The sequence below is a fragment of the Haliotis cracherodii genome, unplaced genomic scaffold (assembly GCF_022045235.1).
Source record: "Haliotis cracherodii isolate W230 unplaced genomic scaffold, xgHalCrac1.p SCAF_2, whole genome shotgun sequence".
NCBI classification, from domain to species: Eukaryota; Metazoa; Mollusca; class Gastropoda; order Lepetellida; family Haliotidae; genus Haliotis; species Haliotis cracherodii.
The window spans coordinates 67,012,063-67,025,234 of NW_027266275.1; the positions used below are offsets into that span (position 1 = coordinate 67,012,063).

Below are 13,172 nucleotides of genomic sequence, written 5' to 3' on the forward strand. Positions count from 1 at the left end.
GTGCGGCGTGAACAGAATGAATTGAACTGGTAGTCAACATTTACCCACCAAGATCGAGAAAATTGTAGTTGAAAGTTACAATTACTAAATTCAGACAGCGCCTTATTTGACACAATTACACTTATCTACTCTTATCGAAAAGAAACATCATGAAAATATAACGAGACGCAGTTATCCAAATTTGAATTACTCCTTGTTTATATTTGTTCATTCGGTATTAAAAATATATTAAGTCCAGATGTTAAATTAAAGGATAAAAACAGCCCGAGTTCTACTGATGTATACGTCTTTTATATTTTAGCCCCAATACCCACATGGATTACTTGCTGCCCCCCCCCCCCCCCCCCCCTTCCTCTAATAGCTCACATTCCATATTGAAAAGATACAAGAATATGTTAAACAATAGTCACTCATATTCCCCTGATGTGGGAGGAAAGTGTTGTGTTGTGTTGTTCAATATGACACCGGGTACAGCAACTAAAGACAAATGATATACTGCAGTCAACCAAAACGAGCGCTGTTGCTCTTGCTCCACCAAGTTCGTCCCAAAGCAACGCCATATTCGTCGATTCACGTCGGCATCATGCATTCAAGTTAGTAAGAACACTTCGGATAATAAAATGTGACTAAATAAGCCATAAACTACCCATTTTACTGATGTATTACGTTTAAAATGAAGACCACTTGGGATAGAAAAGTGGCTCGTCTCTCAAGGTTCTACACAAGCCAACCTCTAATGGGTAGTACATTACCTTGTTAAATGCAATCTGATACAAATTTATAAGAATACAAAAACATATTAATTCTACATTGTCATTTAAAAACAAAACAATATCGCAAAAGTCGCCAGTCGCCATAAGTATGGTGTACAACCTCACTGAATTACTCACTAATTCACAGACCCGTGAAGATCCGGAGTAGAATAGGTCTTCAGCAACCCATGATTGCCGTAAAAGGCGACTAACGCTATCGGGTGGTGAGACTCGCTGATTTGGTTGATGCATGTCATCGTATACCAATTGCGTGGATCGATGCTCATGATGTCAATCACTGGATTGTCTGGTCCAGACTCGATTATTTACAGACCGCCGTCATAAAGCTGGCATATTGCTGAGCGCGAAGTTTAACAACAAACAACCGCACAAACAACACTAATCTGAAAAGAAATAATTTAGTTGATGTGACGCTAGAATCTTAGCGTTTATGGTTGATGTTATTATTGGAAATTGTAACATGGATAATGTGACTGAAAAGTATCGATGAATTATACTAACGCAGTATTACAGATTTAGTTATGAATTGGATGGCAGACACGTTTAACTTAATCACTCAATCACTTGAAAACAAGCCAATGTGTCAACAAAATCAAACAAACGTAATCATTCATTCTTCAGTGACATTGCTCCATTCCTGAGTGAAGTTACTCTTCACAAGATGTCCCACTCCGAATTATAAACAATGGGAGTAATGAGATTGATAGGCTATTATGCTATTATGCCGTTGCAATTTTGGCTCGAAATGATGCTGTGGTAGTGAATAAGTCCAGAGTATTTAAGAAGTAGATAAGAAAAATAATACACTGTATAATGGAGGATGCTGTGATTCACTCGAGGGACTTGTGAATATTCCATTATACAAAGTAAGGAATTCCATCCAATATGTAATGTTTGATTATCATGTATGGTAATATCAGTAGCTCATTTCGTCTTAATCATCGCAAGATTTTCATTTCAAGTTTTAGAACAGTAATGGCAACCATTGGAAAAGTAGTATGTTATATAAGGTATAATCAAGTATTCATAATCGTTTTAAAAATGTAGCAAGTGGGTTCATCATACTTTGACATTTTGATAATCTTTCTTGAATATATTATCAATCAGTCTACATGGATCATATTATTTTAACCATGCGATGCTTTGACATCTAAGGACTGTTACATCAAACCTTAAAGCCTTGGGAAATTGTTGTGAGACATTGGTCAGTCAAATCTAGGATCAGGGTATTTTTAAGGTCAAGAGAATGAAAAGAATGATCGCGATTGTTTAGTGTAGGTCAAAGAAACTTGGTAATTGTCCTTAGGCTAACATCGATAAATGCAGTAAACAAGAAGTTATTATCCATAAAGTTGTAGGATTTCTTATTTACTTTCCATCTTCTAGAATGTCAATCAAACCTTTAACTAATATGAAACTGAAAAAGTGGCAATCTTGACCAATCCCACGTAATGCAGATAACTAACGTCCAACTGAAAGATCAGCATACTTAAACTCTAATGTTAATTTTAACATTATCAGTATTAAATATATCTCACAAGTCATATTTACTTGAGTGATCAAACTTACCTGGACATCTGGACATAAAGTGGCTGATAGGTATTATATGAAAACACAATGTCATCACTAATCTCACATATTGTAGTTCAACGTTGACATTTCTTTCCATTCTGTTTAGAATAAATAATGCTTTGCAATTATTATATAACACACCTATATCTCCTTTGCACCTGTCGATCAGACAGTTGATATTCCAGATGGGGGAGAAACGTGGAAGTGTCGACGCCATGCCTGAACCTGGAGGACGTCGACGTCGTTGTTTCAACAACGTTTTCTGGTTCACCGCCGTGGTCAGTGCGTCAACTCTGGTGTTGGATGCAGTCAAATCCTACACAGTGTCTCAGGTCACCTCTCTGGAAAAGCAGTTTGGACTCAGCAGTACAAGAAGTGGCCTACTCCTAAGCTGCAGCGAAATCGGTTATCTTTCAGCTATTTTCTTCTTCAGTCATTTTGGCGGAAGACGCTTTATACCTAGGATCCTGTCCTGCGCACTGGCTGTGTATGGCCTTGCTAGTTTAATGTCGGGTCTGTTACACTTCATGAATCCTGTATCGCTTCCTCGTGTGGAGGACCTCGGCTCCAACTATTCCTCTCACAATGTAAGACTATGTCAGGATTCCGTGCATGACAATGAGCGATGTCCAGCTACGAAGGACCAAGAGACTGACAACGGACATTGGATGTACAATGTGCTTGCCGTGCTTATGGTGATACAAGGGATGGGTAAATCCCCACGGTTTTCCCTGGGTTTACCGTACGTTGACAATAACTCCCGTGACAAACAGCAGTCGAGCTTACTGACAGGTAAGGTCTCAAGTCTTACATGTGGGAACCAGGAGAGCATGGGAAATAAGAGTGACCATGATTGCACAGCAATACGTTTTCGTTCATCGTGAAACTGAGGATTTCATCGTTTATCAACATCGGAACATTTGTAAACAGAATTAGTAACTGCTCGATTGATATAAATCATAGATAATGCGGAAACGGGTGACTTGAATAAAACTTTGGCCGGAGTGTCCACTGACCCCAGCTTAATGCCCCTTAACAACTTAACAAGAATACACAAAAGAACAATATTGGACCAGAAGATCTGTACTTTAGATACATATTTTATATGCATGTGCAATCATGTACACAAACGTGACATCCGACTATAAAAAAAAAATTATAGACAGAAGCAACTGAAAGCTCTATATTGAAACATATTCTTTCTATTGTACGCATTACACCCCTGGCCTTTGAATCATTTTAATAATATTCGAATATGTACCAAAATTTAGCAAAAAGTCAATGAAAAGAATTTCCCATATGATATATTGGTCGGGGCGTGTAAAGGAAGTTGAGCGTATAGAGGAGGTAGTGCGTGCAAAGGAAGTAGTGCATGTGGAGAATGGTGTACATGTGGAGAAAATGGTGCATGCAGAGGAAAGAGTGCGCGTGGAGGACGGGAGGCATGTTGAGGATGTTATGCGTGCAGAGGAAGCTGTGGGTGTGGCGGAAGGACTGTGTGTAGAGGAAGTAGTGCATGTAAAGGAAGGTGAGCGTGTAGAGGAAGTGTTTTAGCTAAGGTACTGATTCTATGATGTTTATGTTCATGGTCTTGCAGGCATCATTATGACGGCGGCGTTCCTCGGACCAGCTGTTGCACTCGGTCTTGGTGGATGGTTTAGCGACATCCCTGTTGATCTCAGCGGTGGGTTCTGTGCTGGCAGGAAATAGTGAACAAAAAGAAACTCAATACAAAGCTGCATTCACAAAAACGTTTTACAGGGAATAATTGCTTATGACATGACATAAACAGAATTTACACTCAAAGACACAGAAATGGAAATAAATCACCTACACATGTATGTCTTTACACTTCCCCTGAAAGATGCTTTAGAACTGATTTTTAAATGTCAACAATTTTTCAGTTTTGTATCCACTCGACATATGGAACATATACCTTTAGTATTTATAATCACAGAGCTTTTAATGAAAAATATATACAAAACCGCAAAAGAAACGTCACCATGAATAGATATATGAGAAACTGATTTGTCCAAACACTGCAAACATACTTTGAGACATATTAAAAAGATGAAACTGATCATCAAGGTTGAAATTAAAGTGTCAAATGTTCTTAAAGTGAAACACAACACTAGTCTCTGAGAAAATGGCATCACGGTTGATGAAGGACATAGGCACTTGAGCACACAACCTGAGGAACGCCTGATGCAGTTCAGCTGCAGCTGTCGGCCTTGGTAGGACGTCATTCAGCCGTCTTTGAATCTCGTCCCACAGGTGCTCAACGGGATTTAAATCGGGACTGAGGGCAGGCCACTGCATGGTTCTGATGCCATTCTGCTGGAGGAATAGTCTTGTTGCTCTCGCAGTGTGGGCACGGGCGTTATCATGCTGAAACTCGTGGTTGCGGCGACGTGCCAAATGAAGTATGGTGTATGGTCTCAAGACTTGATCAATGTACCGAGCTGCTGTGACACCATTGCCTCTCCCTGGACCGATGTTCTGGAAGACCACAGGGCCGAACCTCTGTGCAAGACTAATTCCACACCATGATGCTCGGACCACCCCACGAGTCTCTCTCAACAACACAAGCATCCGAATAATGATCCCCACGTCGTCGCCAGCCTTCGCTCTCTCTCTGCTTTCTGTTGTTTAGATACAGTAACGGCACTCGTCTGAAAAGAGGACTCTTCTCCATTGCTGGTGGCGCCAATACTGGTGTTTTGTTGCCCACTGAAGACGTTACCGGCGATGACGTGGTGACAGAATGGGTCCTCGGTGTGGCCTTGACAGTGGAGGTGTCTGCTCTTCAATCGTTGACGCACGGTGTCCGCGCTAATGTGTCGCTGGTGTATTCCCATGGTCTGTTGAGCAGTTTCCGCAGCAGTAACAAAGCGATCTTGAAGATGCTACCGCACAATCTGACGTTCCTGACGTCGGGTGGTGACCCTTGGTCTTCCAATACGTAGTCGGTCATCTGTAGTGTTGGTGGTCTGGTACCGTTGCCTGTATATGGTCCTTACGTGGCTACTTGCCGTGCGGTTTGTCCAGCTTGCAATCGTCCAAGGGCTGATTTCTTGTCAACCTTGGCATGTGGAAGCAATTCAATAACAAATGAATGTTATCCGATCTGGGTGGATTTTTAAAGGGCAAGAAATGAGGGAACGCATGTGCATTTCAATTTGCACGGAACTCACGTGCATCGGGTTGCCGTTGACGTGATGCGTTTGGGCGATCTGTTTTATTGTCATCTGCTTTGTTTTTTTATCACCAAATTTCATTTTTCCGGACAAGGTAATGTTAAATTTTTAGAAACAAAAATTACTCAGATATTTAAATGACAAATATTCATGCAATGTTACTTGGGGTGACGTTTCTTTTGCGGTTCAATATATTACAAACACGTTTTTAGATGCATTTAGATGAACCGCATATTATAATGCTTGATTTCAAGAGACCGGGATGGATCCTCTACATCCCCAGTGGATCGGGGCATGGTGGCTCGGGTATCTGGTCTTTGGATGTGCAGCCATACTTCTTGCTGTACCCTTGGGCTGCTTTCCAAGGCACATTAAGAAACCCACAGTCAAAGCCACTGAAACGACCAAATCACTTAAAGACGATATAGTGGGTAAGTCACTGTTTCACTTTCTGGCATGCGAGAAATACAATACACCCGGTATAGTACCATGCAACATGCTTGAAAAAATACTCATTTGGGAAACAATTACCCAAGGAGATTGCTTGTATGCAAGGGGTGTCACTTTTTCACTTTCTGGCATGCGAGAAATACAAGACAGCCAATGTGAGACATTGCAAGATTCTTGAAATTACTCTTTTACAACAATTACCTAGAGAGATTCATTTTATTCAAGTGGTGATATTTGGTAATAAAATGGAGACATATGTCTATGATTACTGAACATGGCAGTTGCATTGCCCGTTAGTTCCATTAGCAATCATCCTTCAACGTCAAATCATCATTCTACATCAATCGGTCACTTGCTGAATACGCCCCTTCATTTTACACCATACATGAATATTCGTCCAGAAGTTGGTAGCTACCATTCCTCTTGTTCTTATAACTGTACTTATTTCTCATATATTGTTGTACCCACAGACATGCCGAGGTCGGTATTACGGATATTGAAAAACCCAGTAGTCGACTGTCTCCTCTTTGGAAACGCCAGTGTATTGTTCTTTATCGGAGGCTATTTAAGCTTCGCTCCAAAATACCTCGAGAGCCAATTTGCTACGTCGGCAGCTGAAGCGAACTTCATATTGGGTAAGATCTTTTTCAGTGAAACGATGTATACTTTGTTCTGCAAATGTATCGGGTGCTACCGGTAGGGCAGGATACACTTTCCCTTGTAAGTTTCAGTGATTCCTTCATATTTATTTTCACCGCTATTTTGCCTTTTACGCCCAAAGGATTCTGTTTCAGTGGATAATCGAGAATGTTTATTCTGCGAAGTTGACTTTAATACTATCGTCCTTGTTTTTCTATCGCCAGTATCAGTGAAAAGTACACAATTATATTGGGACAGGCATGCCAAATCTCCAGAGAATTGTTGTGTGTTGTCCTATATTGTCACGACTTCTGATTCGTATATGCCAGAACTCTGAGACTGAATCAAGGTGGGGCCGTCTGAAGCGTACTCGTGAGTAGGTGATCGCCCATTTTTATCCATTAGTGAAGGATTCATTGTCTGTATATCAGATGGAAACAGATCAAAGGTAAGAATTTGCAGTAAATGTATATGAAGAGGAGGTTTGAAAGAAGTAACCAAAAACGTAGTATTCACTTTTCATCGAAATTCAAAGCCCTATATCACCGCGTGTTGAAGGTATACTAGAGGTGCTGTGGGCGGTTATGGGCACTCTACTTGGAGGCATCCTCACCAGCCGACTGAAACTGACCAGCATGGGGTGTGTGAAGCTCACGACCATAGTGGCCACCATTGGAACTGTCCTCTATTCTGCCACGTTGGTGTTAGGATGTGACAACCAGAACATCAAGGGCCTAGGTGACAGCAGGTAAGTGGCTGTATTTACAAGGAGTGTTAAGGTGACAGAAGATAAGTGTCAGCTCTCATTAAAAGAACATCGAGAGTTCAGGTGATGGCAGGAAGTGACTGGCTATAGCCAGTTGGAAGCAGTTTTGTGTCGGTTGTAATAGTAGTAGTAGTAGTAGTAGTAGTAGTAGTAGTAGTAGTAGTATCTGTCATTTATATCACCTTATTTCACTCGACAGACAGGCAGCTACCTATCTTTAAAGTAAATTGTCAATCCTTCATTTATAAAACATGACAGGAGTAAGTTGGTTGGCATACAAATAGAACATACTGACCTTGAAAATCCTGAAAGGAAGACATTGGGCAATTTACGTAACCCAATGCTGTAATAGAAAGCCCATGTCGTAAGTATCAATTTATTAGACCATTGTTTCATGGAATGCAGAAAATCGACTCGAAATACCACATAATAACAATCATAATAACAATCATTAATACGATTGATGTGTTTGTACATTATCGTCTCATTATTCTAACAGACATCATTCACATAAGATCCTTCAATAAATGAATGGCTTTGACATTGCCTATGTATTTCAGAAACGCCATGGTCAACGATACCGTTTGCAACTGTGATGCAAATGAGTTTATGCCTCTGTGTGGAGTTGACAGGGTGACATATATCAATCCCTGTATGGCAGGATGCCTGTTTCAGAATGGAACTGTAAGTATCTCACTCCCTGTGTGGTTCCCTGTATGGCAGGATGTCATTCTCAGAATGGCACTGTAAGTATCTCACTCCCTGTGTGACTCCCTGTATTGCAGGATGTCGGTCTGAGATTGTAACTGTATCTCTCTCCATGTGTGGATCCCTGTATGGCAGGATGTCGGTCTCAGAATGGCACTGTAAGTATCTCACTCCAGGCATGGTGAGATGTCGGTCTCAGAATGGCACTGTAAGTATCGCACTCCAGGCATGGTGAGATGTCAGTCTCAGAATGGCAGTGTAAGTATCGCACTCCAGGCATGGTGTGATGTCAGTCTCAGAATGGCAGTGTAAGTATCGCACTCCGGGCATGGTGAGATGTCGGTCTCAGAATGGCACTCCAGGCATGGTGAGATGTCAGTCTCAGAATGGCAGTGTAAGTATCGCACTCCGGGCATGGTGAGATGTCAGTCTCAGAATGGCACTGTGGGTATCGCACTCCCTGTGTGGCTCTCTGTATGGCGGTACGTCAGATTCAGGATGGCACTGTGGGTATCGCACTCCAGGTATAGTTAGATGTCAGTCTCAGAATGACACTGTTCAGGTAATTCCTGTCGTTATTTGTAATTGTTTATTTTTTCTTCAAACCAGTTATCTGCTTTCAATCATTGTTTCATGTTTCATTTTATTGGATACAAGTGATATTTCAGACATACACGGGATGTAGCGAGATATCTGGTTCGAATCCCTGTCAGCATCATACCAGTGCTCGGGTGGTAAACGTCCGAGACCTGCATCACTCCCATTAATTTGACACGCTGTGATTTAACTGGAATATTGTTAAAAGCAGCGATAAACCCATCTCAATCACTATTTTACGAACATTTCAGACATACACGGGATGTAGTGAGATTCCTGGTGACGAGGGCACAGCGGGCAGGTGTCCGACAGAGTGTCCCTACCTTTACCCCTACATCATCGTTGAACTGACGTCCGGCCTAGCGGGGACTATCTCCATTGTTCCTATTCTCATGACCATCATCAAGTAGGTGCTTACAACATATTTCCATGATACCCAAGCAAATCGACGGATTCACTGATCGAATAGCAGTCAGTGGACTTAGTTACACAAGTTACACAAAATGGAAAGCATCGTTTTCACAATTTTCGCCTGCATTTACCACTGAACACAAAATGAATCACAATTAAAGGTCATATTACACGAACTGGGTTTGGAAACACAACGTTAAAGATATTTCCAGAAGGCAACTTGAAACTCGCTACATCTTAATGCAACGTCGTTGAAGTAGAGCGTCTAATATTGTTTGTTTGTTGTTTAACGCCGTATGTATGCTATGCGTCTGGATCAGACAATCCAGTGATTGAAATCATGAGAATCGATATACCCATTTGGGACTAAAGCGACTTTTATATCCAATAGAAATCTCTGCATAAAGCAGAGTCGATTGTACAATTCCGACTATATCATGAGCATGTGTTTATGAATCACTGGCAAATAGTAAACGATGACCTGCATACCCTAAGTCAGAGAGCCTGACCACCCAATCCCGTTAGTCGCGTCTTGCGACAAGCTTGGGTTGCTGAAGACCAACTCTAACCCGGATCTTCGCGAGGTGCAGGGTAGCACTGTTATATCCTTCCACACAATCACAAACGGATCTCTCATCAATATGGTGACCGCCTCACAGATGTACTGCACGGGATTTTCCGATGTGGAGACACTGCTATGTTGAGTTAATTACCTCACCTCAAAGAAAGAGCAATGTGATAGTATTTCATACAAAAAGACAGTATACCCCTTCCAACATCATGTGCAGATTTACCTCAAACAACTAATTATATGGAACAAACTCTCAGTAGAGATATGTATTTCATAAGTGGCTGTTGTTATGAGAGGTTGGTGAATATTCTATCACCAAATATATATAGGAGGATACATAACACATGTACATCGAGTACAAAATATTAGTTTACCAACTAGAATACTTGTGTCGTAGCTTTTATCAATGTTTACTTATTTTATAGTATAGAGACATCGGGATACGTCAGGAATGATATTCTGCTCAGGTTTCGGTGTTATCAGCACTTGGTGAAACCTTCCATTGTGATGCCACGTTGATTCCTGGAATGGTTTGGAATCCTTGCTGTTGTCTCTTACTGGTTATAGACATAATAGACGTGTCAAAGTCGCTGTGTCTTGCTATTTACGACATGATGTTGATGTCGAGAGATACCCGACAGAACCCGTGAACATCCGAGTAGAATAGGTCTTCAGCAACCCATGCTTGCGGTAAGAGGCGACTAACGGGATCGGGTGGTCAGGCTCGCTGACTTGGTTGATGCATGTCATTGTATCCCATTTGCTCATGATGTCAATCACTGGATTGTCAGGTCCAGGCTCGATTATTTTCAGACCACCGTCATTATGCTGGAATATGTCTGAGTCCGGCGTTAAACAACAAACAAACAAACCAGGCAGAATCCGTGGCACCAACATGAGCTGAATATTTCCAAGCCCGAGCATGTCAGGAAGGTCATATGAATGATCACGTGGATGTATTAGCGGACTATAGTTACTCCTGCTGTTTCTGCTAAAAGCCATTGTTAAAAGGCAAGTTTTTAGATATTTAACTGATTCATGAACACATACTTATGAAATCATCAGAATCGTACAATGGACTGTGCTTGCAGAAGAGACATATTTTGATTATGGTGTTTCGTTGCTTTGGATTAATTATCTTTATTGTGTTATACTTATAATTTTGACTCATAATGTGATTTTTTTTTACTTCATTAAAGAATAGTGCATCCACGGGACAAATCCATGGCTGTCGGTATATCGTCTTTCATATATAGTTGTGTTGGTAAGTATTGATTTACGTATATACAAGAATAGTATATTATCAAACAACCCCTTTATACAGTGACTGTTGTACATTTATTCAGTATAAGGACACTGGCCCGAAAAACATTGGCATAGCAGAGATATAATCATCTGCACAAGATAGTTATACATGATACATACAGAAGTAGATATGTACGATTTATATCAAGAATAATTTAAGGAACAGTATTTCTTATTTGATTTACCTATGCTATGTAAGATTTCATAATCTTGTGATGAAATTAAGTCTATGAAAGAGTGTATGGATCGGATGGTTGTACATTTACCCATTAAGTTACTTCTTGGGTGATTATAAAGCTCACACACAGACAAAATATGCAATCAAATTATGGGAATGCAATCTTCAATAAAAAGTTTTCCCATACTGGGTCTTTCTTCATATGAGGGGCACGGGTGGCCCAGTCGTCTAAGGCGCCGCGACTCGCTGTGCAGAGTTGCGTCCCTTGGGCAAGCCAGAAACCTATGACTGTGGGTTCGAATCCCGGTTCGCCCCGATTATGTTTCTATGTTTGTCAGCACCATACCCGTGCTCATGGGTTTCACCGAAGTGGTAAACGTCTGAGACCTGCATCACTTCGGGCTTTCTTCCCACATTAAGCTGACACGCCGTGATATAACTGGAATACTGTTAAAAGCATATGGTGTAGAATGGTGTCTTCCTGTATTTACTGCAATGTTAAAGTTTCTGCACCTGAAGCGTAATAAAATCATTCTAAGATGAGGTGCCAAAGGAATGTTGAAGTAGGTTTCTATGTTTAAAAGTGATTTAAAATGTTTATAAGAGTATGATTCTGACAGACTGTTGTCTCTATCGCACCAGGTCTACTGTAAGATCAACCACGAGCTTGAAACAGGTGTTAGAGAAATTCATCATGCACACACCCTTGTGATGTTTCTAGATGTACAGTAATTACAATGATGACAATGATAACAGCGATGAGGCTGCTTCATTTGCACCTTTATGCTTGAATAGTAATTTTCTGTGTTGGTATTTAGAAGTTGGAAGATCATGAATACATGGCACATTTTTGGATAGTGACTTCTTTTATTCTTTGTCACGACGTTTCAGAGCTACTTCTTGCTCCTTCATCGGGCGAACGCTAAGTAAGTGCATAGAGAAATATATATATACTTATCTATGCACTATGCACTTGCTGATAGATAGATAGATATATCAACTCTATGTACTTACGTATATTTGCTGTGTTAGGTTCATTTTTACCTACAACAGGTGAAGATTGTTTCATCTCTCACAGATTGTGAAAAGCTTGTGACAGTCGCATTATACACTTGTATGTAATATTTGAATTGACATGAGAGTGCTTGCTGATTCTACAATGGAATGTATGAATGTAGATTGTGTATATTCTTATGTTACTTTTTGATTCTGAATCCTTCTTCCACAGGATTCCTCCCATCACCTATCGTGTATGGGATGGTCATTGACACCACGTGCACTCTCTGGGAAACAACGTGTGGCGAGGTCGGCACATGCGCACTGTATGATCTCCCAAACCTACGGTATCGTGTGAAGGGGATGGACACTGGACTTCAGTTGCTGTCGTCAGCTGCTTTCTTTGCTGCTTTCCTTTTACTAAAATATGGCGTCGTTAAGGAGTACCCTGATTCAGACACATCACAAACCCAGCCTGAAGCTGCAGAAGAGACTGCAGAACGTGGTGTTCAGGTGTCAAAGTTTTAAATGTTCATTCCAGACGGAAACAAAACTTAGTTTACCTTTTGGTGCTTATGAGTGAGTGAGTGAGTATGGTTTTACGCCGCTTTTAGCAATATTCCAGCAATATCACGGAGGGGGACACCAGAAATGGGCTTCACACATTGTACCCATGTCGGGAAACGAACCCGGGTCTTCGGCGTGACGAGCGAACGCTTTAACCACTTCGCTACCCGACCGCCCCTTTTGGCGCTTATGGAATGAATATGTACATCGGCCTAAAACAAACAAATGGATCAGTTACAAAGATTCCAGTGTTCCTGTGTACTGTATACACTTAACCCTCTTCCCGTGTATAGGTTCACACTACACATCACTCATAATTAGGAGGGGGTACGGGTGGTGCAGTCGTATAAGGGGCCTCGTGCAGAGTTCGAATCCCGGTTCGCCCCGATTATGTTTCTAGGTTTGTCAGCACCAAACCCGTGCTCGTGGGTTTCACCGAAGT

The 13,172-nt window shown here is 41.2% G+C and overlaps 1 protein-coding gene across 1 annotated transcript; it reads left to right on the forward strand.

Annotated features, from left to right (window-relative positions):
* The first annotated feature begins 2,530 nt into the window (after nt 1-2,530).
* Nucleotides 2,531-12,691, forward strand: LOC139467743 (solute carrier organic anion transporter family member 3A1-like). Its single transcript, XM_071249251.1, has 9 exons — nt 2,531-3,137; nt 3,943-4,029; nt 5,797-5,973; nt 6,463-6,627; nt 7,190-7,379; nt 7,958-8,081; nt 8,954-9,108; nt 10,884-10,948; nt 12,396-12,691. Exons 1-9 carry the CDS (start codon nt 2,531-2,533, stop codon nt 12,689-12,691), a joined length of 1,866 nt encoding a protein of 621 aa, XP_071105352.1.
* Nucleotides 12,692-13,172: the final 481 nt, after the last annotated feature.